The sequence below is a fragment of the Thamnophis elegans genome, chromosome 4 (genome assembly GCF_009769535.1).
Source record: "Thamnophis elegans isolate rThaEle1 chromosome 4, rThaEle1.pri, whole genome shotgun sequence".
Classification (NCBI taxonomy): domain Eukaryota; kingdom Metazoa; phylum Chordata; class Lepidosauria; order Squamata; family Colubridae; genus Thamnophis; species Thamnophis elegans.
Genome location: NC_045544.1, coordinates 76,458,356 through 76,484,707, shown reverse-complemented (window position 1 = coordinate 76,484,707; position 26,352 = coordinate 76,458,356). Strand labels below are relative to the sequence as shown.

The 26,352-nt window shown below is 41.0% G+C and overlaps 1 protein-coding gene across 1 annotated transcript in view; it reads right to left on the bottom strand.

Annotated features, from left to right (window-relative positions):
• The window catches only part of RSPH9 (radial spoke head component 9), a 30,976-nt gene extending 25,272 nt beyond the window's left edge, over positions 1-5,704 (bottom strand). Inside the window, exons 1-2 of the mRNA XM_032216901.1 lie at positions 5,392-5,704; positions 1,893-2,052 (exon numbers count right to left, since the gene is read on the bottom strand). Of these exons, the coding sequence (XP_032072792.1) occupies positions 1,893-2,052; positions 5,392-5,618 (387 nt within the window). The 5' untranslated portion in view covers positions 5,619-5,704. The remainder of the gene's footprint in view (positions 1-1,892; positions 2,053-5,391) is intronic.
• Between the last annotated feature and the right edge of the window lie 20,648 nt (positions 5,705-26,352).

Sequence of the window (26,352 nt, the reverse complement as noted above, 5' to 3'; positions counted from 1 at the left end):
AGGACTGGAGTTTAAAACCTCTTGCAGCCTTAAAACAACCACATTCAGGATTTTTTTTCCCAATGCAAAGAAAATCAATAAGGAATAATTATTTCATTGCTGCTCCAAAAATACAAGTCTCATTTTCCCTACTCAGCAATCAAAATGTATCTTTCTTTCTGAGAACTTTGAAGAAAATATTGTCTTTGCTGCTGATCTGAGGTGAAAAACCTGTGCCTGGAGAGAAAAAGAATCTACAGTAGTAAATTGTAGAATTTCCATGTAGAAAACTTACATGGGCCAGAGATTCCCCAGTCCAGAACAAAATAATTGCATATTTTGATCTCCATCCCTTCTATTTGTAAGAATAGCTATGGTATTCATCGAGTCAGAAACTTAATTCTCAAGTCTTGTGGACAACACCCACTTGTGTTTAGTATTAGTCATTCTGGAGTAAACATCAACATGAAATTGCTAACAATGGAAAAAAACCAAGAACAAATGTACTTCCCATTATTTTAGTAATCATCTTTTTGTGCAATTCTATCCTAAATAATTAGCCAAAATAGCAGACTGCTATTTGTTGTTTCATCACTATGAAGTTTACAATACATATGAACCATCTGAAGAATACTGTATTAACAACAATCCAAGATTTAACAACTGTCGGTAAGACAAAAAAAACCAGTCTAAACATCTGGCTGACTATATGTCAACCATGCTAGTAAACCAACTATTATTATAATATATCTTTAGCAATTTAGAAATCATACAAATAAAGGATTTCTCTCATTTTGTGAAAAGGAGGGACATGTTCTGCCTATCATCTTTTTCTTTCTCCAAAAACAGCACATCATTTAGAACAGGGTGGTGTTTGTTTGTTTGCTTGTTTGTTTGTTTGTTATTCTATTCTGCAAAATTACTTCTGACAAATGTGGGGGGGGGAGTCTAAAATACCCAAATTCTGAGTGTGCCTACCAATGCCTGCTCTTAATTTCTTCCATCTGTAACTGTGTAAAGAATAATCAGCTGAGAAAAATAAAGAGGAAGCAGCAGACAGAACACTCCAAGTTCTCAAACACTTAGGTGGGTTTTCATTCTAATCAGCTCTTTTAAAGCCAGCAGCACCCAAGCATTCAATTATGGAAGACCTATCTTGAATTTCCCGCTCCCAATTAATAGATTTGCAGTTTTTACATTTTCTTTATGCATGTGTTGGTTTTTGAGATTGGAGGGAAGGAAACAAATGGTTAGCAGGTTAGAACTTATAATTTAAAGGTAGTTTTCTTCCTTTGGGATTTGAAGAAAGGATCAAGAGAATGTCTTTCTATTTTTAAATTAAACAAAAAATTAAACATTGGAAATGGGTAAGGAAGATAGGCAAAATATTATTAAAGATTAGTTTCTCTGGATTTCCCTATGCTTTTCTATATATATCCTCCCATTTTTTTAAAATAAGCTCTGGAGTCATCTCAAGCTTTAAGGTGGCCCTTGGACCTCTCTGTACCCCTCCCTTAAGGTTACTGTGGGAGAAAAGAATGGACGGAAAATTTAATCTGTTGGCTAAACCTATGATACTGGTTTAATTTACAGGATGTTGATTCCTGTCTCAGTGTCACTGAAACCAAATTCAAAATTAACATTTAATCTATAGCAAAATAAATGTAAAACATAGACAGCAATATTAAGTACTGTAGTTCATTATTGAGACAGTGACAAATATCTGAAAAGTCAATGGGAATCCCACTTCTCTAACCAGGTTAGAAAAAAGGATGAGACAGAAATGCACCAAAAGCAAATAATCATGAAGAAAAGAAAATTATAACATTTTTTTTAAGAAAACATACAAACAACAATAAAGAATATTCATAGACAATTATGTACAAATGTCAAACCATCACTCACTGACTTACTCCAATTTCTTCTTCATATGGTCTTTCACCTTCTTCTTTTTTCTCAGGGGATTCATACTCGTAAGACGGATCCCCTTGGAAACGTCCCTTTAATCCTGCACACAGTGCAATAATTTCCTCTGAGGCGGGTGGCAGAAGACTCCAATCCACACAGTTCAAGCTATCCACCCCACAAAAAAAAACCAAATAGGTTTAGTGTTACTAAACAAGTTTTTTTTTAAAAAAATCAGAACCTTTTCTTTATAGACATTTATGGGGTCTATCAAAAATCCCATTAAAATTGTCAAAGGAACAACTGACAAGCAGAGTTGCAGTGGAGAATAGGACATCAGAAAGGACTTGGAATAGCATGAATGGCTCACAGATTGAATTTTAAACCAAGCAATCCCAATTGCAACTGTAATGGTGCCATGAATCAAGTAGGTGCATATTCTCATACACCACACTCTTCATCATTTGCCATAAGAAGTATATTACGCTAATATTGTATTAGACCTTATGGTAGTTGTAGGGATTACAACTTCTTAGTATAAATTATGTCCCGTATGAGTATTTATTTTATTAACATGATCTCAATCATGTTCAATAATCACATAAAATATGTCTCAATCATATTCAATAATCACATAAAATCATTAAGATCAAAACTGTAACATTGAAAAGAACATTAAAGCTTTGTATGGAAACATTAATTTTATTTTAAATACTCCTCAAGTATTTATTTCTATATCTCTACCAATTCAATGAAGCTTTTATTTGGCTTTATTTATATAACACATTAACAAAATCAATCTTATTTTACTAAAACCAACATTGCTAATTATTTTTGTTCTCTTTTTATAATCCACAAAGGTTCTTCCACAGAAATACCATATTGTCATTTCCTGTTAATTTGTTTAGTTCAATAGCTTTTCTTCTGTTCCAAGATTATGCAGACCTTAAGATTTCAACATTATGTAAGCCTCTCTCTCCCCATCTTCTGCCTCACTTTCTTTTTTATAGTACCTTTTTAGACCTGACTAAATTATTGGGGGGGGGGGGGTGAAATGATTATGCAAGCATAAACACGTGGTAACTTACAAAGCACCCATTTAACCGTGGAAGAAAGATACAGACAGAGTGCTTCTTTGTATGGATTCCCACCCATTGCAAAACCCCAATCTGGGAAGATTTGCAGGATGCTTATATTTTGCCTGCTTAAAAAATGAAGTGTTGACAAATTATGATTGTCACAATTTTGTTCATATTTGTCTGGTCTTAAAAAATAAATCATTCCTGATCATGGATTTTATATTTTTTGGCAGAATCCAATTCCTGGGCTGAGAAACCTGTATTGTCATTTCACATTGCAGAGTGAATTGTATTGCTCTGCTGAGCCCATATTAACAGTCATTTAAATAGTTTGATTATTTGTAAAATGGTACCGATTCCTCCAAGATCAATAATAAAAACTGCAAATGCAATCCTGCCCCTGAAGAGGAGTTGAGTTTTGCACATAGGCATCATTAAAAAAGAAAGCTATTAATGCTAAATAGTTCCTTTTTAAATCATTTTAATTTAATTTTGTTTTATTTTTTTGTCCACTGGTTTCAGCTTTTTAGGATAGCAGGAGCTCCAGAAGTACATTATTGTCCCTATCAGCTAAAGGTACTCCTGGACTTACGACCACACTTGAACCCCAAATTTATGTTGCTAAAGTGAGACTATTTTAAAGTGAATTTTGTCCCATTTTATGACCTTTGTTGTCATAGTTGTTAGTGAATCACTTCAATTGTTAAATTAGTGACACGCTTGTTAAGTAAATCTGGTTTCCCCGCTGATTTCGCTTGTCAGAAGGTCACAAAAGGTGCTCAAATGACCCTGGGACACTGCAACCATCATAAATATGAGTCAGTTGCCAAGTATCTGAATTGTGATCACATGATCATGGGAATGCTGCAACGGCCATAAGTGTGAAGAATGGTCATAGGTTTTCAGTGCCATTGTAACTTTGAACAGTCACTAAGTGAACTGTTATAAGCTGAGGATTACCTGTACTTGGCAATATTCTCTCCACCTGACAAGGCTCCTCTACCTGTTGGATAACCAGAACGTAAGAAATTCAACAGGTTCTGCTTCTTCTATCAAGGAATCAGCCTCTTGGAAACTCAGTACAAGTAGTCCTAGACTTCATTTAGTAACTATTCAAAGTTACAACAGCACGGGAAAAAAGTGACATGACCCTTTTTCACACTTATGACTGTTGCAGCATCTCCAGGAACAGGATTTACATTTGGATGCTTGACAGCTGACTTTTTGCAATGACGATTTGCAGTGTTCCAGAGTCATGTGATCACTTTCTGCAACCTTCTGACAAGCAAAGTCAACGGGGAGACGAGATCCACCTAATAGTGTTACTAATTTAACAACTGCAGTGGTTCACTTAACACAGAAAGGTCATAAAATGGGGCAATACTAATTTCTCACTCAGCAACATACATTTTGGGCTCAACTGTGGTCCTAATAAAGGAGAATATTTCTAATTCATGGTCACAATGAGGGGTCTTTGGTGCTCTCTGAGTTTGCTTGTTTTCTTGCAGATGTTTCATTACCTTAACTAGGTAACATCATCAGTGTTAGTAAGGAGTGCTGTTTGCTCTCAGTTCACCAGAATATAGTGTATTGCCTGTCTGTGTAGTTGGGGGCGGTCTTAAGAGATTCTTTATGTTTACTGATGGCTCTTTGGCAGTTCCTGATTAGGGTATTGCTAACTTGATTATTAGTTAATTTCAGACCAACAATCAAGTTAGCAATACCTAGTCAATTTGACTACCTTAATCAAGAAACAGCCAAATAAGCCATTAGTAAATAGCCCATCAGGACATGATAGCTTAGTGGCTAAGACCCTGACCTTGTTGATCAGAAAGGTCAGCAGTTCGGCGGTTCAAATCCCTAGCACCAAGTAACGGAGTGAGCTCCCGTTACTTGTCCCAGCTTCTGCCAACCTAGCAATTCCAAAGCATGTAAAAATGCAAGTAGAAAAATAGGGACCACCTTTGGTGGGCTTTTCGTGTGCCTTCGGTGTTTAGTCATGCTGGCCACATGACCATGGAAACATCATCAGACAGCGCTGATGAGCACCACCCCCTAGAGTCAGGAACAACCAGCACATATATGTGAGGGGGCCCTTTACCTTTAAACAGCCCAACCAAAGAATCCCTAAGACCACTCCCAAGCACACAGACAGGCAAGACACCAGAATATAAACTGACAGCAAACTTCATTCCTTCACTCCTTACAAGCACTGATGATGTTACCAAGTTAGGATAATGAAACGTCTGCAAGAAAACAAGCAATCTCAGAGATCCCTCCATTGGGGTCGTAAGTCGAGGACTACCTGTACAGTGTTCAAGCGCGGGGAGCCTAAACCCAACCCACTAGATCTCCACCAGATCCCCTGCTGTAGATCACCCTCGAGGTGGACAGGCATAGGGGTCTCCCAGCCGCAGCCGGCGCCCACCTGTAGAGGCGGCTTCTCAGCCCTGCCCTGTCTGGTCCCAAGCCCTCGGCGATGTAGTAGGCTCCTCGGATGCCTTGGATGCGGCCCCAGAGGCGGACCTGCTCGAAACGGTAGTCCCTGCGCACCAGCAGGAGGGAGTTCCTCAAGGCGGCTCGCTTTTCCGGGCTCAAGCATACCCCGCTGCTGGCCACCAGGTCCAGCGCGTAAGGCAGCGTCTCAGCATCCATCGCTGGCAGGCCGCAGGCTACCGACAAGGCCGGTTATGAGCGTCTCGTTGCCGAGCAACGGTGTCCAGGGCGCCGCCGCGTTTCTCCCGATTATCGCGAGATATGAGCCCTGCCTGCGTTCCGGGATGTGCTCGAGCCTTTTTCTGCCTTACTACGCGGGTCTTTGAATTACCCACCAAGAGGAGGCTTCGTGCGTATAGTTTGCTGCAGGAGTTGATGCAACTTTTTCCTTCCTCCCCTTCCAGAAAGGGGAACAGGGTGGCTTGGGGCTCTTAATTCATTTTACCTTATTGTGCTTTTATTTTTATTCTTCTTCTCTTCCTTCCTAGTATCTATTTCTTTCCTAGTACCTATCTCTTTCCACTTATGACTATAACCATGTTGCTTGTATCTTTAAAATTTATATTGTTTCATTGGTTTCCTAGTATAATTTGATTGCTTATTAGTAACCTATGACTATCACTGTGCTGTATCTTATGATTCTTGGTGAATGTATTCTATTTTTCTTTATGTAAACTGAGACCATATGCACCAAAGACAAATTCCTTGTGTATCCAATTGCACTTGGCCAATAAAGAATTCTATTCTATTCTTTTCTATTCTAAAAGTGATGAAAATCATGATGTTACCTGGCTTGAAGTGTTTTGGGAAAACATAAAAAATGTAATCTTTTCAACCCATATGAAGAAACTCTGGACACAGGCACACTTATGGAAAAATGTGTACACAAAACAGAGATTTTATTGGCCAGGGGAGAGGCCCTGCCCAGAAGAAACTCCTTGCTATTTCCTCCTAAAAATAGAAATGCAACCTAAATGAGAATCTTTTTCTATATTACATAACTTTGAATCTCCAAACTTGGGAGAAGAACTTGAACAAATTTGTTCTTACATACGTTGCTTTGCACTAAATTATTATGCTATCAATTTAATTCCCACAGTGCTCTCCAGAAATGCTAGCAAGATGATACACTGTAGAAAAAGTATTTGTATTTTGCCTTTATTATTTTACAAATAATTCTAGGCAATGATCATAAATCATTGAAAAGGTTAACAAAACCTAGCTAAAAGGCAACAGTTGGAGAACCTTGCCTACCATGTTATAAATCCAAGTAGGTGGTAGGATTGTGTTATTGGAATAAACTTGCCAGATGATGACTACAACACAGTTAACTTGGTAGGAAGAATTGTGTATTTGTTGGTGAACTTTGTAATTCTCCTTCCATTTAAACTGTATAGTTGCAGTTATAAAAGTCTATTTTTCCTGGCATAATGTTGAAGCCTTATAGATTCCCATACATTATGTCTTAGCTGCTGAAATGAGGACCCAGACTGTGGGGGTGATATGTTGACTCTCTAAACCGCTTAGAGAGGGCTGAAAGCCCTATGAAGAGGTATATAAGTCTAATTGCTATTGCTATTACCATGTAGTTTGACATGAATATGAATTTGGCAGACAGTAGTTGAGTGCCTTTCTGGAACTCAGACAAGAAAGGCAGAATAAGGACACAAACAATATTTGATTTCATTTTCTGGATTCTTCCCTTTAATCTCAACAAGAATTATAAGTTAGAGGTAAATTTTGGAGGGACTCTGACATCTGTACACAAAGCTGTTGGAAACACATGTGGCTGAAGCCTTATATTTTGTCTTTTCATTATCTACTGACATATTTAGAAGTAACAGAAATATTGCAATGATGTTATGCATTTGAAAGGAGGAGGAGGAAGAAGTATTATGTATGTCCACCACCTTAAGTTACTTATAAAGCAATAAAGGTGGAATAAAAAAATTACATGTTTAACGTGAGCAATATTATTCCTAGAAGAACTATTTCCGGAACTTATTGGAAATGAATATAAAACAGAATCACCAACAGGATGTATTTGGGAAGCTCAAATGTTTAGCTAAGGGCTTTACAAAATACTGGTTGCTTCACACCAACCAATACACATGCTGCCCATGATTTAGAAAGTATTAAATATAGGACAGCCATACTTCAAAGAGATTTGGAAGATGTCATTTGGAATGCCGGTAATGCAATACTTCTCTGTTACTAATCAAAACAATGGGAGGAGTCCTCTGAAAATGAGGTGCTGAATGGCACATTGATCTTTTTCTCCTGCCAACAAACAGATGATTTTGCCACCAAAGCTGTTTGTTTGGTGGCACACTCCCAAATTCAAATGGGAGCAACTAGGAATGACCCAAGATGATCTTTGGATGACCGTGGACATATCTGACAAGAAGAATCTTGACAGCCATTCAAATCAGCTTTAAAAGTACTACATAGCTGAATCCAAGGTTAGCAGCATATTTTGCTCACTTTGCTTGATATATCCAGGTGGAAGGTAGCCATTCATAAAGTTAACAAGATCAGTTAGCCTAGCCTACCATATGGTCTTTTAAGCAAAGTCTTAAGGTTATAATCTACATTTGTACCCTTAAAGACTCAAAGTACTATTGTATTGCTTTGTATTAACATTTTATATTATTCCAATTGTTTTAACTGGAAATGGAAATATGGGTGGTGCAAGATTATGCAATAAATCCTTTGGATTTTGTGTTAGCACACATCCTCCTTACTGTGGGTTAGCACATATGCTTCTTTCAGCCAATCTGAGATGCTGAGTGTTTCATACAAACACACTTGTGGACAGTGGTTAGGCATGAAATTCAAACTGAAAAAATGTTTTGCATTAGTTGAATGTTGATACATATAACAGGACACACACATACACACAGGCAAATTTATTACCAAATAACAAAAATATATTCATAGGTTTGCCTCTAAAATATGTTGTTTTATGCTGAATTTTTTCTCTTGTAACAAATACTTTCAAAAAATGTTCTGCCCCAAAAACCTTGTATTATTCTGCATATCATTCCATTTCCAGTTTTTTAATCTGCCTTTCCATGAATAGCACTGATTGTCCTATTCATGTTAATGGCTATAACCATCTACCTCATACCCTTAAAATTCTATGGTACTTAGCCAAGCCTGGATATAATTTTGGGATCAAAGAAATCCCTGTAGGAGTCAAACATCTAGGAAAAACATCACTAATACATGTGACCACCAGGTAATTACAGCATCTGAAAATTAAGCTCTTCTTAGGCTACTATCTCTTTCAACTTTATCTTCTTTAAAATTCTTGTCTATTCCACCATTTACAGTAGCCAACATCTATTTAAAACAGGAAAAAAATCTCAATTTGCATTCCCACTCTAGTTTGACCGCTTTAAGTTTGTTCTTGCTATGAAGTAGAGATAAAAGTAAAAACCTGCAAAAGTAGGCCTGATTGAAAATAAGCATTTTACCAATCATTCCTGAAACTTCTAAGTTTAAGCAGAGATCTGAATGTTGCATTGTCACTACATATATCCTAAGCAACCACTATCATCAAATTATCTTCTAGTTTGTTTAAGTAACAAATATCACCAAACATGATACAAATTAGGGGGTTGGAGACATATACATTTAATTCAGATTATACGAGTAATCCTGTCAATTAGCTCATAATGCGGAACACACAAGAGCTTTAAGATCTGAAAAAGATTTTTAACAGCTAATGGATTTATATCCTGGTTAATCTACAGCAAAACACAGTTTGTGTCTCTTGGGAAATACATTATAGATGAAGTAATAGGCTCCCCTGTTGTGTTTTATATTGTGTTGAGAAATAATTTTTGCTAATATTCTTTTTTAATGACTGCGCTCTACAGGATTTTGTTTTGCTCTTGGCCCAGCGGCTGCTGTTAATAAAAAGAAGGATCGCCCATCTGTTTTGATTTTAAAGAGTGCCAATGAAGTATCTGCTTTCAAGTCACCCGTTTTCGGAAACTGTAGTGCTTTAACTTGCATCTTTACTTCCTTTTTATTTCTGAGCCATTGGGCTGAAACTATAATATGTTACCAGACACAGACTATGCTGCATTTTCCCAGGGGCAAAAAAAAATAGTACTTTTTATCTCCTTCTGAGCTGAGAAAGCATTTGCTTTTTTTCTGGCCAAAAGGAACCCAAGAAACTTATTACAAATACTTCAATCAATAAGTATTGGTGCATATTGCTCCTCCTAAAATTTGGCTCATGTATTGACATAGTGGGATTACTTTTCCCTAGCTGGGAACTTTTAGGATGTGACTTGGACTTTTAATTCCCAGAATCCCCAAGAAAACAGAACCTTGTAAAAATTATTTCATATACCAGCTCATATATATTGGGAAGTTGAATAAATGACCCTATTTGTCATTTTATTTGAAATCTGGTGCAGCATGAAAAGTCATGCCTTCTAGACTAGCGTTTCTCAACTCAGCAATTTTAAGATGGGTGGGTTTCACCTGCCAAAAATCTCCAGCCAACATCATCCCAAATGCCCCTTGGAGTTGAAGTCCACACATCTTAAAATTTCCAAAGTTGAGAAACATTGTTCTAAAGGAAAACTCTACAGTTCAGCAAGCCTCAAACTTTGGTTAAAATACAGCAAACAACAGAAGACAAAATAGAAGCACATGCTTATTAACTTTTTAACAGCATGCCATGCAAATATAAACCCCATGTGATACTGCAGTGAAATTGGGGGGGGGGGATGTAGAATCCATCCGATTAAGTAGTTAAAATAGTAATTCCTTTTGAACAATACAATAGCAGAGTTAGAAGGCACCTTGGAGGTCTTCTAGTCCAACCCCCTGCCTAGGCAGGAAACCCTATACCATTTCAGATAAATGGCTATCCAACATCTTTTTAAAGATTTCCAGTGTTGGAGCATTCACAACTTCTGGAGGCAAGCTTTCCCACTGATTAATTGTTCTAACTATCAGGAAATTTCTCCTCAGTTCTAAGTTGCTTCTCTCCTTGATTAGTTTCCACCCATTGCTTCTTGTTCTACCCTCAGGTGCCTTGGAGAATAGTTTGACTCTCTCTTCTTTGTGGCAATCCCTGAGATATTGGAACACTGCTATCATGTCTCCCGTAGTCCTTTTCATTAAACTAGATATACCTAGTTCCTGCAACCGTTCTTCATATGTTTTAGTGTCCAGCCCCCTAATCATCTTTGATGCTCTTCTCAGCACTCTTTGTAGACTCTCCACATCTTTTTTACATCGTGGTGACCAAAACTGAATGCAGTATTCCAAGTCTGGCCTTACCGAGGCATAAGAGTTTTGGATTGAACAATTGTGTCTGCTTACCTTGAAATCATATGGTAGAACACACTTGTATAAATGTAATTATAAAACCACAGTATACCTACTTTAATATCATATAGGAAGTGCACTAATGACAACAAACTTTATTTTAAGAAGGTGGTGGGTGTTAGGTACTTACCAGCATAATGCAAGTGATTCATTTACCTTTCAAAAGTCCCTGAAAAATTCGACAGCCATTTCTGATTGACCTGGGTATTCTGCAACTTGTATTTGCAAACACCAGAATAACTGTTTTCACAATATGGAAACAATTAATGGCTCCTTTTACTCTTCTGCCAAAAGCAGTTATACCAGTTTAACATCTGGTATTTTGTTGGGAAAGGATGGTTTATCTTTGAAGTAAGAAACCCTTTTTGCACAGCTAAAGGTGGTGAACCCTGCTTGCTTCATTTTTCAGATTTTTAACCAATCAGTGAAAGGTTATATTAAAACCACATAATTCTAAATGTCTAAGATCCTGCCTGCAAGAAAATCTGGAAATGGAACAAGAGTTACACAAAGATCTAGGACTTTGCTAGAAGCAGATTGCCGGGATAAGAGTTGAGCCTTCAGAAGTAAGATGCACTCTTCCAACTTGGCAACTTTCAGATGTTTGGGGACTGCAACATCCAATCATTAAGGAAACCAAACATGTGAAGCAATTCCTTGGCTCAATTATTTTGGGTGCATGAATGCAGACCAATTAAAGAGCTACTAATGGGAAATTCACTATTCCAATTTGACTCAATGTGGCAATTCTTATATTAGTTGCATGTGTGAGGGGCTTGTGAGGTAATCATGTTTTCTGTCCTTCATTGGCATTCAAATATTTTCAGTGTGATCCTTGATTCCTCAATATTTTTTGCTTTTTGTTGAAATTAGGAAAAATCAGATATGTAGGTAGCCAAAAGTTAATGTGGGCAGTCTCATAATGGCAAAGGTTTGGGAATCTGCATAACTGGCAAGATACTATAGAAAAAACAATCTTATTGGCCTTTGCTCTCTGGTTGACAAGAACAACAGCAAAGTTTTAAAAGGAATAAAGTAGAAAATGTCAAAATTCCATTTTCTTCAAAGTAACAATGTTAGTTTAGCACAAGAAGAATGAGGCCTTTCCTCTGGCAGTGACAAAGAAGCTTGATAAAATTATTAGAAATTGAATGGGTGAAATATGTGTGGATAGATTCATAATCCTATCTATTAAGTAATGTCATCTTGTGAGATTCAGAAACAGAGGTTCCAGCTTTCTGAAACAAGAGTCCAAACCTCCCACCTTAATTTTTCACAAATCATTAAAGATCTGGTGATTCTGATTGTGTTAATCTAGTTTTAGGAATTGGTTTGAGTGTTTTTTTTTTTTTATCCTTTTGTGTTCTGGGGTCAGTCTTCTGCTTGATTGTATTCTTTTCCTTTAGTTTGTTGTTTATTTTTCATTGTATTTTAATTAATTTAATTTTTCTGTGAAGTGCCCAGAGTTATTTTAAAGAAGAGTTATCTCAAAATCATAAAATTTAATGTAATTTAACAAAGAGAAGGCACCTTCCATCAAGGATAATGACATTTCCCCCATGGAACTTTGATGCTACTCCCAGGTTTATATTATTTATTTAATCAATGTATGTGGCCATCCAAGTAATAAATTGCACTTTTGATTGTGGCTAACCCACAATTAAATATTCCAAGTGTTGCAGCCAGGGGCATCCAGCACTCTGCCCCCAATTGCCCAGAAGGAAAGGTAGGTCTTTGAGGTTTTATGGTTGACCAATAAAGTCAAGAATATCCAAATATCAGGGGGTATGCTGCTTCAGAAAGAATGTGCCATGGCAGACAAGGCAAATCCTTGAGTCCCGCTACATGACACTATTTTATAGAAGGGACCTAGAGCATGCCCATCCTCTCAGATCTCATAGGATGGACAGATAAAGCAAGCCTGTCCTGTGTATAAGGGCTGTATAGGTGGCAACCATGAATTGCATCTGGAAGCCTACTACTAGTAGAAACCAGTGTTGCAATGGTATGCCCCTAATTCTCCATGCTGCTGCAGTTTGGATTAGTTGCAGCTTCTGAATAATCTTCAGATATGATGCTCTTAATAATCTTTTCTGGAAGTTCTGTGTAGAGCATATTGCAAAAGAATGATAAGAGACTATATATAGCTCAAGGGTGAATTGGAAGTTTTTTTGTCCTCTCTGAGCTTAGTTGTTTACCTAGTTGGGTAATGAAATATCTGCAAACAACCGAGCTTAGAAAGCACCAAGGGGCTAACAATCTTAAACTCTTCCCAGTAACTAAGCCAGAGGCACCACAGCTGGAGTCCAGCTCAGATTGGATCCAACCAACTTTATCCTATCCAAAAGATATCTCAAATAATATTGATAACAGGTCACAGATGTTCTTCTGAACCCTCCCTACCCTGGAGGCACCAGATCATCTTAAGCAGGACCACCAGCCAGCTATCTGCAGATATGAGAAGGTTGGAAAAATAATTGCATTTTTCTGCCTTTCATCTTGCTGTCCAGAGTAATCCTTAGTAAAGGCTTTTACCCATGCTCAGGTTTGTTCTTTTTTTTCTCTCTTCCAGCAGCCTTCCAGGTGTCTCTTTTGCTGCTTCATTTCCCATAGTTCCTTTGACAACTAGGGGCCTTCCAGCATCCACAAACAGAGTGACTCTGCACAGGCATGATCCAGATCCATCCAAGGCTCTTGTTGGCCCCTCTCCAGATTAATTTTAGATGCGATATATTTCTCTACTACTTTCTTTATAGGGATTAGGGGTTGGCTTTTAAAAGCCAGTTTTGAAATGTGAAAAATTTTCTTCTCAGTGAGAAAACATCCTTTGTCCTCTTTTGTTGTTGTTATTGTTTTGTTTCTCTACAGCAGGTATCCTCACATTGGTCAACTGAACAGGTGACACTTTTGCTTCTTACCCTCATGTTAACCAGTCTTGTTTTTCTGAAATTGCTGAGGATAAAGCCAAGGATGAGGAGTGGGGAATGGGGTGCGAACTGGATACCAAATTTTGGGCCCTCCATTTGTTGGAGGACTTGATGGTCATCTCTCCAGACTTTTTCACATATTAAGCTAACTGCAGCAAGGGCAATCAAGGTATCATTTCAAAATTATTAAGGAGCTAAATAGTAGTGGGGTAGAAATATCTTAATCAAAACCTCTGCCAGAGAGAATCTGACGAGTCCACTTTCACAAAATATTTATAAAAGATTTGAATAAGAAAATTTGCTTCCTATAGTATAGCACATCTTCCTGGAAGAGCACATTGGGTCTATTTCAGACAAGATGAGATTTCTGGTCATACTTTTACAATGGTATTATTATACTAAATCTGTTAATCTGGTAGTTTGAGCCAATGGCAACTGTACTGGAAGGCTGGCTGGTTCTGTCCTCTTTTAAATCCTTCTTTGTAAACATTCCTTTGCATTTTTAAACATTCCTTTGTCCTTATAAGAATGTCAGGCAGAACCCCGCTTTTAGGGGATGATGGCATCCAGGAGGTTCCAGGTTGTAATTTAAACCTTTTTCTTTTTAATCTTTCAAGAATTTCATTGATAATAAGGTAGAAAAGACATTTCTTTTATTTTCCATTGTTCCAAACGGTGATTTACAGATGTAGTGTTCTTGGGGGGGAGGGGTGAAGTGGTTTGCTCTTTTTAAGTCTGGGGAATTAATCTCTTTTTCTTTTCTTTCTTATTAACTGCTTCATCTTCCTAGCTTCTTATTTCTTCGGGTCATTGACCTTTTAAAACACATCTGGATAGCCAGAAGGAGCCATTTCTAATTCCCTGTGTACTGAGAACAGATGTGGAGAGTACTAGAGAGACAATTTATATGGACTGAATGTTTCATTGGGATAATGAAAATGTGGTAAGTTAAAGGGGTTAGAGAGGACAATTGAGACAACAGCTTTTTGGAAATTCAGAGAAGGGCAATATGCATTTGGAAAGAATTTGGCTAGGGAAAAAAACCCTTAGTAAATACTGCCCTCTTGCTCCCAAAGTTGAACTGGATCCTACTCATGTTCATTTCTTATAATGAATCTGTTATTTTTAAATGTGCCATTTCCTTAAACAAATCTCATTTGCTTCCACTAATTCTTAAAGATGTAGAAAATCAGCTAATTGTACCACACAGGTGTGTGTGTGTTTTAATCCAGAAGGAAATGAGACCAAATGGTGTTCCTATGTGAATATAGTTATTTATCAGTTACTAAATTGCCATACAAACATAATTTGACAGATAAATATATGCAATTAATCTGGGCAGAATCATATTATAATTATAATATACAGTAATTATAATTCTATAATTATTAGAACTATAACTATATCCTGAAAATGCAATTGCACAAGTATCTAGGTTGCCAAGCTCCAGCTATGTCAATTTGCAAATACTGAAATCTTGAAAGATTTAAATCTCTTCCCTTTCATATACGGGAAAGATCTTTTTTGGATACTCCAAAGCATAAAACATTGTTTAGTAAAGGATACGTTATTCCACACACAACACACAAGCATACATTTTGTACGTACATTCCATAGCTCTTGTTTCATTTTGCATGAAGTGTAGAATAGTCTTCAAATTCTGCCAAAGGAGAAGCTGCAACATGAAATTAGATTCAGATGCCTAGTGTTAAGTTGATGCCGTCACGGAACATTTACTACTGTTCTATGCCCAGTTTCTTCTTGTTGCAATCATAAGATTTTTGGCAAACAGCATATTCAACATTTGCTGCAAGCAAAGTTCATAACATAGGGGTGATCTGCACAGCCATTGTAAGGTGTGCTTGGCTCACCCCGCCTAACATCTCCTGATGTCCTGCCATGGCAGAGATGGCATAATTGCATTTAAAAACTCCAAATGGCAATCATCAAGGACATATGTCATCATGATAAAGAGAGAAGAGGCATGCAATGTACTTTCTTTTCTTTTTTTACTTTCTCATAGTGGAATTGATATTTATTTTGGCACAAAGCTTATGGGTTGGCAAATATTTATGGCCTGAGATCATTGTGATCTGTTGATCAGGAACAACAAACTCAGCAAGCTGAGTCTGCCAGCTTGCTCTCTTCTGTAGCATTCTGATAACCTTAAATAGTAAGGACAACCCATGTTGTCTAAAAGATGAATGAACAATGAACACTCACTGGAAATGATAAAAGTTGTAATATATTCTATATTACAAACGATGCAGTTGTTTGAAGCTGATCTGCTCTTTGAATTTTACTATAGATTCAGTGCTGTAAAGCAGTGGTCCCCAACCTTTTTATCGCCGCGGACCAGTCAGCCTTTGATAATTTTACCGTGGCCCGCTGAGCGCGCGCAGGCGTGGGGGGGCGTTGTTCGCGACGACACATTGATTGTCGTGGGGGAAATAGGGGGTGGGAGTATTAGGTATCTTCACTACCATATATAAAAGGAGATACTATCTTAAATAACAAAGTGGGCCCCCATCTCCAAAATATACTAAAAGAAAAAAGATTCCATGTGCTCAACTAATTTTTTTTTAAATCATCACTATATTATGGACTACAGACATATACATATATATATATATATATATATATATATATATATATATATATATATATATATATATATATATATATATATACACACACACACACATACATACATACATACATACATGCATATATACATACCGTACGTATGTACGTACGTATATATATATAATGTCCAAATAACAGGAAAAGCGCTTCAAGGACCAAAGTATATTCCTTTTTTGCAGCCTTAAGAGAATTCTCGTTTTTTGAGGCTCAGAACCAGGCATTCTCGTGGGCTTCAAAAAGGAAACGCGACCCGGGAGCGCAGCCTCCAAGAGTCCATATCGCCAATAATACGCGTGGGGGGAAAGGAAATGTGTTTTGTGAGGAAGAGAAAGAGCGCGCTTCACCGATGCCCGTTGGCGAAATTTTGGAAGAGAGGCAAGAGACTTCAGGCACCGAGGCCCCACCCCTGGCTGCGGCAACTGGAGCGGGCGGGAGGCAGGGAAGGGGTGGGCAAGACCGCCGCTTTTCCACCGTGCGCTGCCCCCCATCTCCCCTCAAAAGACCCCCCCCCGCCCTCGGCTGCCCGACGTTCTCTCTCTCTCTCTCTCTCTCTCTACCTCTCCCGCCGTTCCTTCTCACAAGCCAAGGCCGGGCGGGGAAGCCGCCAGGGCCTCCAAGGGCTCCGCTTCCAGCGCATGGTCCGCCCCCTCCTCGCCTCGCTTCCAGGCGAGCTGACTGAGGCAAGAAAGGAGAAAGAGGCGGAGGCATTCACGGAGGGGACGGCTGACTTGGGGAGGGGGCGGAGGTGGTGTAGTAGCGGGGGATTCTTCCTCCTCGCCTCACTTGCTCCTGTGCTTCCGCGCAGCTCCCCCCCTCCGGCGACGGCGCTGCATGAGTGAAGAGTCGGCCGTTGCATGGCCCCCGGCCGCTGCGCGGCCCGGTGCCAGGTACTCCACGGACCGGGGGTTGGGGACCACTGCTGTAAAGTACTTAAATACTACAGAACATGTGATATCTGAAATAGAAACATTTCCCAGTTCATCCCAGTATGTGATGTTCTTAGCTTGCAGATTTGTCCCATTTATTAGAGAAACTAGTTCACTTACAGCAGGGGTGTCAAACTGACATCGTCACAATGGCATCATGTGATATATCAGGACTTTTTCCCCCTTCTCTAAACCGGCCGTGGACATGGCCAGCACGTGACGCATCCAGCCTGCGGGCCAGAGGTTTGATAGCCTTGACTTACAGGATGAGCTGTGGTGGCGCAGTGGTTAGAATGCAATACTGCAGGCTACTACTGCTATCATCAGCTGCCAGCAGTTTGGCAGTTCGATTCTCACTGGCTCAAGGTTGACTCAGCCTTCCATCTTCACGAGGTTGGTAAAATAAGGACCCAGATTGTTGGGGGCAATATGCTGACTTTGTAAACCGCTTAGAGAGGGATGTAAAGCACTGTGAAGCTGTATATAAGTCTAAGTGCTATTGCTATTGCTATGAGTTCTACTCTGCGAAAATGCAATTGCAAAAGTGTCTAGGTTGCCAAGCTCCAGCTATGTCAATTTGCAAATACTGAAATCTTGAAAGATTTAAATTTGAAAAAAAAAAAAGGTTGTGGGGTCTTTATATGATGGAAGATCATCAAAACTATTAAGAGTAATGGAGTCTGGGTCATTAAATAGAAGAACATTTATACAGTGTCACTGACTGACAGCTCAATTACAACATCAAGTCTGCATATTAAATAGTTGAAGGCATCTCAAGATACTGAGAAATAATGGTTTCTCTTTTTGCTCTAGACACATATCTTGCTAATAAAAAGAGTATCTAATGAGTATGGTACAAAAGTATATATGACTATTATTATAAATTGGATTAAGAATTATGCTTTAAAAAGAACTAAAAGATTGGAATGGGCATATTTTTTGCCAAAATAAATTACTTTTTCAGAGCAAGTCACCAGATTTGTTCTGTTCTTATTACAAATAAAGAAAAAAACACCCAGGAGATTCACACAACTTTGTTTTTCCCTCTACCAGTGTCTCCCAATGTACCAGGGACAATATATATAACAGTGTTTTTCAACCACTGTGCCGTGGCACACTAGTGTGCCGTGACATAGTGTAAGGTGTGCCGTGGGAGAATTACTTTATATATAGTCAATATAGGCACAGAGTTAAATTTTTTTAACATTTTCTAATGGTGGTGTGCCTCGTGATTTTTTTCATGAAAAAAGTGTGCCTTTGCACAAAAAAGGTTGAAAAACACTGATATATAATATACGTGACTTTCTATCATATTGCCCATTTCTTTAATACTATACACATTAGGATGGGCTACTGTGGAAGTACATCAATGTTGTGTATTGAAGAAAGTCCTCGCTGTTACGAATGACAGCTCGGAAGCAGCCAGGTGCGTCTTAGCCAATCAGACGTGCCTGTCAGTTGCCGAGCTGTCATCAGCGCGAGCTGTAACACGAGCCAGGTGATTGCAGTATAAAAGGCAAGCCGTTTAAACAGTTAACTGTCTTGTTAAAGCAACAACCTTGTTGATTGCTCTATTGTTTCAGCTGTTCCTGCAGCCGCCCAGCCGGCTTCATTTAATACATTGTTGCGAGTTTTGTTACACTACTTCAGCTACTGAATAAAAGGTTACAGTGTTTTAAAGGACCTGCCTGGTTTTTTCAGTTATAATACTGGCGACGAAGACTGAGGACCTGTAACCTGAAGAAAATCAACTGCAATTTTCTTCTCTCAGTTGTTTACAGTTCTCCTCACCGTCATGGCTGGTATGCCTACTTTTGCACCTTTTGGAGTCGGAGGTGAGACTTGGGAAGCATTCCTGGAAAGGTTTGAGTGCTTCCTGATCGCAAATAACCGCCAGGGTTATTCTCAAGCGCGAAAGTGCGGATTTTTTCTTACAGCTTGCGGTCCGGAAATGTTTGCAACTGCAAGGTCTTTTGCCGCCCCAAGAGCGGTTTATGACCTCTCGTGGCAAGAGCTCACAGATGGGCTTCAGGCTTACTATGCCCCTACCCCCTCCCAAATAGCAAGACGTTTTGCTTACCGCAGGCGCGTCCAAAAGCCTGCAGAGAATGTCAATCAGTTTTTGCAAGCTTTAAGAGTTGCTGCAGCACAGTGCGATTTCCCTGACTTAGAGGCTAATCTTGCAGAACAATTTGTCTGTGGATTAAAAGACATTTTCCTCAGACGCCGGCTTTTGGGCAAGCCTAAAGTCACGTTAGTTTATGCCATAGATGAGGCTCGTGCTGCGGAGTTGGCAGATTCATCATCCAGCGAGATAGAACGTTACCTCGCGCAGATGACAGTTGCTGGCAGTTTACCAACGGGTCAAGCCTCAACTGCCTTGGTTCCTCCTCCACTACAACAGCCAACGTACATCACCAATTTAATTGATGAGCTTGCCCCTCTTCCAGACTATTTACTTAATTTACAGGTGGACAGGATTGGGGCACAGCCCCGCAGACAGCAACCGCGTCAGCAGCAGTCTATCAGCCGTCCACTTTCTAATTCAAATGCCTGTTTTAGCTGCGGTGGTCCGCATGCCAGGGCTTCCTGCCCCTTTAAGGCTGCAGAGTGCCGCCGTTGCGGGAAAAAAGGACATTTGGCCAAAGTTTGTAGAGCTGCTCAGCCTGCTACAGCTGCATCGTCTGCTCCTCCACCTCCTTATGGGGCAGCTGCTTCAAACAGAAGTCCTCAGCCCCGCGCGTCTGCTCAGCGACAGGATAATTGCTTCAACGTCAAGCAAGCTGGCCTGCCGCTTCCTGATGTCTCCATCAATTCTTCCTCAGAGGGTACGAACAAGATAATTGTCACTCCATTGATCGAAGGTCAACCTTGCAACATGGAAGTAGACTCTGGAGCTTCCAAATCCTTGTTATCTTGGGACAAATTTTCTCTTTTGTGCCCCCATGTTAAACGCTGTCACCTTTCTCCTCCTGACTCTATCCTAAAGGACTATCAGGGGTCTAGCATTTCTATTGTTGGTTCCTATAATGTCAGAGTTTCTTATGGGCAGCATTGTACAACTTTGCCTGTTTTAATTGTGCTTAAGCCCTTGCCATCCATTCTAGGTTTGGATTGGTTCAGCCCACTGGGTCTCTCAATACATGGAATTCATTCCATGACAGACACTTCTGCTGATGTGGCATTAGTTTTGTCAGATTACGCTGACATTTTTGATGGCCAGCTGGGCCGGTACAAGGGTAACCCTATCTCTCTCAACTTGGATCCCCAGGTTGCTCCCATCAGACTGAAGGCCCGCAGGGTGCCTTTTGCTTTAAGGCCCAAGGTTGAAGCCGAGCTCGACAAGCTCGTGGCACAGGGCATACTGGAGCCAGTCGACCATTCACCGTGGGAGACCCCAATTGTCATTCCAGTGAAGCCCGACGGCTCCATTAGGGTCTGTGCCGACTACAAATCCACCATCAACCTCGCCTTGCAAGCAAACCCATATCCAGTCCCTGTTGTACAACATCTGCTCCATTCCCTGGGGCAGGGTTGTATTTTTGCCAAACTGGATATGGCGCAAGCCTACCAGCAGCTTCCTGTGGATGACGATGCGGCGGCTGCCCAAACCATCGTCACCCACCGGGGGGCTTTCCGTTGTCGCCGCCTACAATTTGGCGTATCCGTTGCCCCGGGGATTTTCCAGAGTCTCATGGAGCGGTTGCTCCATGGGCTTCCAGGAGTGGTACCATATTTTGATGACGTCCTGATCGCTGCAAACAGCCGATCAGACCTCATCAAAGTTCTAAGGAAAGTCCTCGACCGTTTCAGGGGCGCGGGACTTAAATTGAAACGCAGCAAGTGTTTCTTTGCTGTTCCCCAAGTGGAATTTCTGGGCTTCACAATTGACGCCCAGGGAATTCACCCTACCCCTTCAAAATTGGCAGCTATCAGGGACGCACCTGCTCCAACTTCCAAGGCGCAGTTACAATCGTTCCTGGGGCTTTTAAATTTTTATGCACCTTTCATTCCACACAAGGCATCACTGGCCGAGCCCCTGCATCGGTTGCTGGACCGATCAGCGCCTTGGCAATGGGGCAGCCGCGAAGCACAAGCGTTCGCAGCTGTCAAATCCCTGCTGACGTCAGATGCAGTCTTAGTCCAATACAGTGACAAGATGCCTCTGACTCTAGCATGTGATGCCTCGCCCGTGGGTTTGGGAGCCGTTCTGAGCCATGTCCTGCCCAATGGTTCAGAAGCTCCCATAGCTTTTTACTCCCGGACACTGACATCAGCAGAAAGGAATTACAGCCAAATTGACAAGGAGGCTCTAGCTGCAGTGTCAGGAATTTAAAAATTCCACGATTACTTATACGGGCGGCATTTCACCTTGTTTACAGACCATAAGCCACTCCTTGGGCTTTTGGCAGGTGATAAGCCGACCCCTCCTATTCTATCCCCAAGAATGACACGATGGACGGAATTCTTAGCGGCGTACTCCTACGCCTTACAATACCGTCCAGGCAAGCAGATAGGGCATGCAGATGCCCTGAGTCGCTGCCCACTTCCATTGAAGGAAGTTAAACCAGTTCCTTGCCTTTCAGTTTTGGCAATTGCAGAGCTAGAATTGCCTTTGTCTGCTACAGACATAGCAGCCCACTCTCGGTCTGACCCTACTTTGGCAAAACTTCTTACTTGGGTCCTGAGAGGTTGGCCTTCTGGTACATTACCACCTCAATTCAAACATTTTAAAAACAGACAAGCAGAGCTTTCAATTCATTCCGGCTGCCTGTTGTGGGGCGACCGTGTGGTTATCCCAACGGTCCTGCAACAACAGATTTTGCAACGCCTTCATGAAAGTCATCCTGGGGTCAGTAGAATGAAAGCTCTTGCTCGCAGTTTTGTTTGGTGGCCAGGGTTAGATGCCGACATTGAAGCCTGGGTTGCCAAATGTGAGACATGCCAACAGTCTCGGCCTTCTCCTCCTTCCTCTCCCTCCCGGGAATGGGAGATGCCTCGAGGGCCTTGGTCTAGGTTACATATTGATTTCGCTGGTCCATTCCATGGGCAGGTTTTCCTTATAGTTGTGGATGCGTACTCTCGATGGGTGGAAGTATTGCTAATGCACTCCACCACATCTGACAGCACGGTGCGAGCTTTGCGACGGTTGTTCGCAACCCATGGGTTGCCAGACACAGTGGTGTCTGACAACGGCCCGCAATTTACAGCCACAACTTTTCAAACTTTCCTGGCTGAACTAGGGATACGACATGCGCTGGTTGCCCCTTACCACCCGGCAAGCAATGGCCGAGCGGAAAGGGCGGTTAGATCGGCCAAGGAGGCTTTGGGCCGGCTAAACCGTGGTGACTGGCAGGCTAGGGTGGATGCTTACTTATTGGCACAGCATTCCACACCTTGCCCTCTGACACAGAAGAGCCCCGCGGAGATGTTGATGGGCAGGCGCCTGCGGACCACCCTGGATAGATTGCATCCCGTCTATTCAGGAATTCAGTCTGGCAACCTGGGGCCTCCAACCCCATCCCGTTCTTTCCAACTGGGGGATCTAGTTTGGGCTAGAAATTATGGAGGGGACTTGAGATGGGTTCCAGCAGTTATATCACAAATAACAGGACCCGTTTCCTATAGGGTTGACTTATCCGATGGATCCTCATGGCGAAGACACCTGGATCAATTGAGGAAACGGAAGACAGCAGCCGTAGCTTCTCAAGCGGATGTTCAAGGGTTTCAACTGCAAGTTCAACAAAATCTAGCCGGTGTAAATGCTCCTCCCATTCCAAGGGTTCCAGATCCTTATATATATAGCCCAAACCCCTCAGAGGCAGACTACCAGCCTCATGCCCCTCCAGCATCATCTGCCACCATGTCTCATCCACACACTTCACCTTTTAGTTATGCAGTTCCTCCACAATTACCACAAGGACATCGTTGCCAGGATCCGCCTGCAATAGAATTAAGGCGGTCTGAGCGAATCCGTCGTTCCCCTGCTTATTTAAAAGACTACGCGTGCTTGCGCACAGCTGGGGGGGAAGAAGTGTTGTGTATTGAAGAAAGTCCTCGCTGTTACGAATGACAGCTCGGAAGCAGCCAGGTGCGTCTTAGCCAATCAGACGTGCCTGTCAGTTGCCGAGCTGTCATCAGCGCGAGCTGTAACACGAGCCAGGTGATTGCAGTATAAAAGGCAAGCCGTTTAAACAGTTAACTGTCTTGTTAAAGCAACAACCTTGTTGATTGCTCTATTGTTTCAGCTGTTCCTGCAGCCGCCCAGCCGGCTTCATTTAATACATTGTTGCGAGTTTTGTTACACTACTTCAGCTACTGAATAAAAGGTTACAGTGTTTTAAAGGACCTGCCTGGTTTTTTCAGTTATAATAATCAACAATGAGAAGGGAACAAAGCAAGGAAGATCATTTTGAGCCATTTAGGAACAGCTTCTGGCTGGCCTTTATATAGAGACATAGAAGCAATCCCAGGGAAAATAAAGGGAAACCAGTGCCATTTTAGGTTTAAAAAAAATAGAATTTCACATGCTATTATGAAATTGATTGCCCTAAGATAAGAAAAAGAAAAGAAATGGGTGGTCCACTATCAGTTTTGGGGCTACATTGGCTTAATGAATGCTTCTGATTGTTGTTTTGCCTGGACTAAAAGTAGAAAGTAAAAAAAATTGAAGGAGAGATAGGTACAGCCCAGTCCTAGAATGGGAGTGGTGGCTTGCCTGTTTATTTTTGCTTGGCAAGTGCTCCAAGTCTACATAGGATCTTTGCCTGTAGGTTATTTTCTTGGAACAAGTGGTTACACGTCTCCACATGAACTGACCATGTCCTGTTTATAATGACCTCTTAAAATGGAATGTAGAAGCTGTTGATATTAGAGATAGGAAGAAGATGTGCCCTAGACTAACAAACACTATTCCCTGTGTACAAAAATCCCTGATGAGTGGACCAGATAACCTCATCTGCTTCCAAATAGGAGCTTCTGGGGGTCAAGTGAAAAGATATCCATAAGTTGATCTCCACTATTCTAAATGGCAAACGGGAAACACGGGGACCAGAATAAAATAAAAAAGCTCAGCTCACTTTGTATGTGTGTAATAATATCTTTTCCCTCACCAAAGATCTGTGCTTCAAGTTTCATTCTACAACAGCCATAAGGAAAATTGCTCTCTTGCCAGGCAACCCCTAACTATGAGAGACCATCTTGGTGAAATAATATCCTCCCAGGATCACACAGTCCCTGGCAATTAAACTCATAGTTAATCATAGTATGATTAAAGTCAGCTGAATCAGACAAAGGCTTTGCTTTACCAGGCATGTGAAAAGGACAGTGGAAGGGGGATTTCTCATGGATCTCTTTTTTCTAGGCAGGCTTCTTCTACCTTATCTCACCAGAGCAGGATCCATATTGAAGATCCACCCACCCACCCACTCATTCCTGTTATTTAATTATTTATAGACAATTCTGCAGAGAAGCCATTTGTTTTTATGACATTGTTCTGTTGCAAACAAAAAGAGGGAGGGGCGCGGGAGGAGAAGGTATTTGTAAAGCCAGATGGGCTAATTCTCAGAAAAGAATTCCTAAAGGGATTAGCTCCAGGGTTGGGGAGGAGTGAGATTTCACCCCAGTTTCTTCCATTGGTCACACATAAAGGCAAGGGCCAATGTCATAGATACTGCTACGTATTTGTCTTCCATAGGACAAACCTCGTCATTATGGGAAGTGAGGCCATATTTTATGGGCATAATGGGGGGAGAGGAACCCCAACATGATAATTGCTTGATTAACTGGTTGTTGTCATATTTGGAGTATGCTTTTCCATGGGCCACATTAAATTTCCTGGCTTTTGAGCACTATGTCTAACAGATGCTCTTTGTTAGTATTTAGCAACAGCAATAGCACTTAGACCTATATAGCACTTCATACTCCTTTACAGCTCTCCATGAGCAGTTTAGAATGTCAACTTATTGCCTCCAACAATCTGGGTCCTCATTTTACCAACCTCGGAAGGATGGAAGGCTGAGTCCACCTTGAGGCAGTCAGGATCAAACTACTGGAAGTAAGCAAAATTAGCCTGCAATACTGCATTATAACCACTATGCCACCAGGACTCTTTTGACCTCAAGCCAGTCCTTCTTTCTCTCATTTTTTATTTTATGAGCATCTTTATTATATTTTTCAAGTGTCCTGAATTTCCCTGTGCAGCAACTTCCCTCTCAAAGTCAGGGCTGTCAGCAAGCTCTTCTTCTGCTTGCAAATGTAGAGAGTTATTTACCATCTCTTCTTTTGTCCCAGATCTTCTGACTATTTCTATATCTTCATCCATCAAAAGCATTATCGAACAAACAACCAAATCAGCAGCAAAACCAGTGTCCTGCTGCCAGGACATCAGAGGGCCATTTTTTCTCCTTCCTTGATACTTTTGAATGCATCTGATTGGTCCCTGGAGCCTGATCTAGCATGACTCTTTTTAGAATTCATGGTTTTCATGTTGACTTATCTAAGAATAAGTATCACTAGAGCAGTGGTGGATTCCTACTGGTTCGGCCAAGCCAATAGTGGTTTGGTGGCCTGGGTCACTGGAACCGGCAGCAACTCAGGCCTGCCATGCCCCTGAGCCAGTTCTCCGGGAGGCACCATAGGCACCGCCATCTTGTTTTTTCAGTTCTGTGCATGCGCAGCACAATTTTAATAGCACTGCCGAGCAAACCGGCAGTAGTGCCTGCTGGAACCCACCTCTGCATTAGAGAATCTGAGACTGTCTTCTAAACTGACCCGTGTAAGATTGTATTATCTACTTTCTAGACCAGCAGTGTCAAACCCGCACCATCTCGCTATCATAATGAGACGTATCACAACTTTTCCCCCTTTGTTAAATTGGGGGTGGGGATGGCCAGCACATGATGCATCCAGCCCACCAGTTGCGAGTTTGGCACCCCTGTTCTAGACTTTAAGAGGAAAAAAATGAAAATATAAAATGGTAATTGGGTAGGCTTAAACATTCTAAATAGATTTTCTTTGGAGGAGGAATGGGATGAAGGC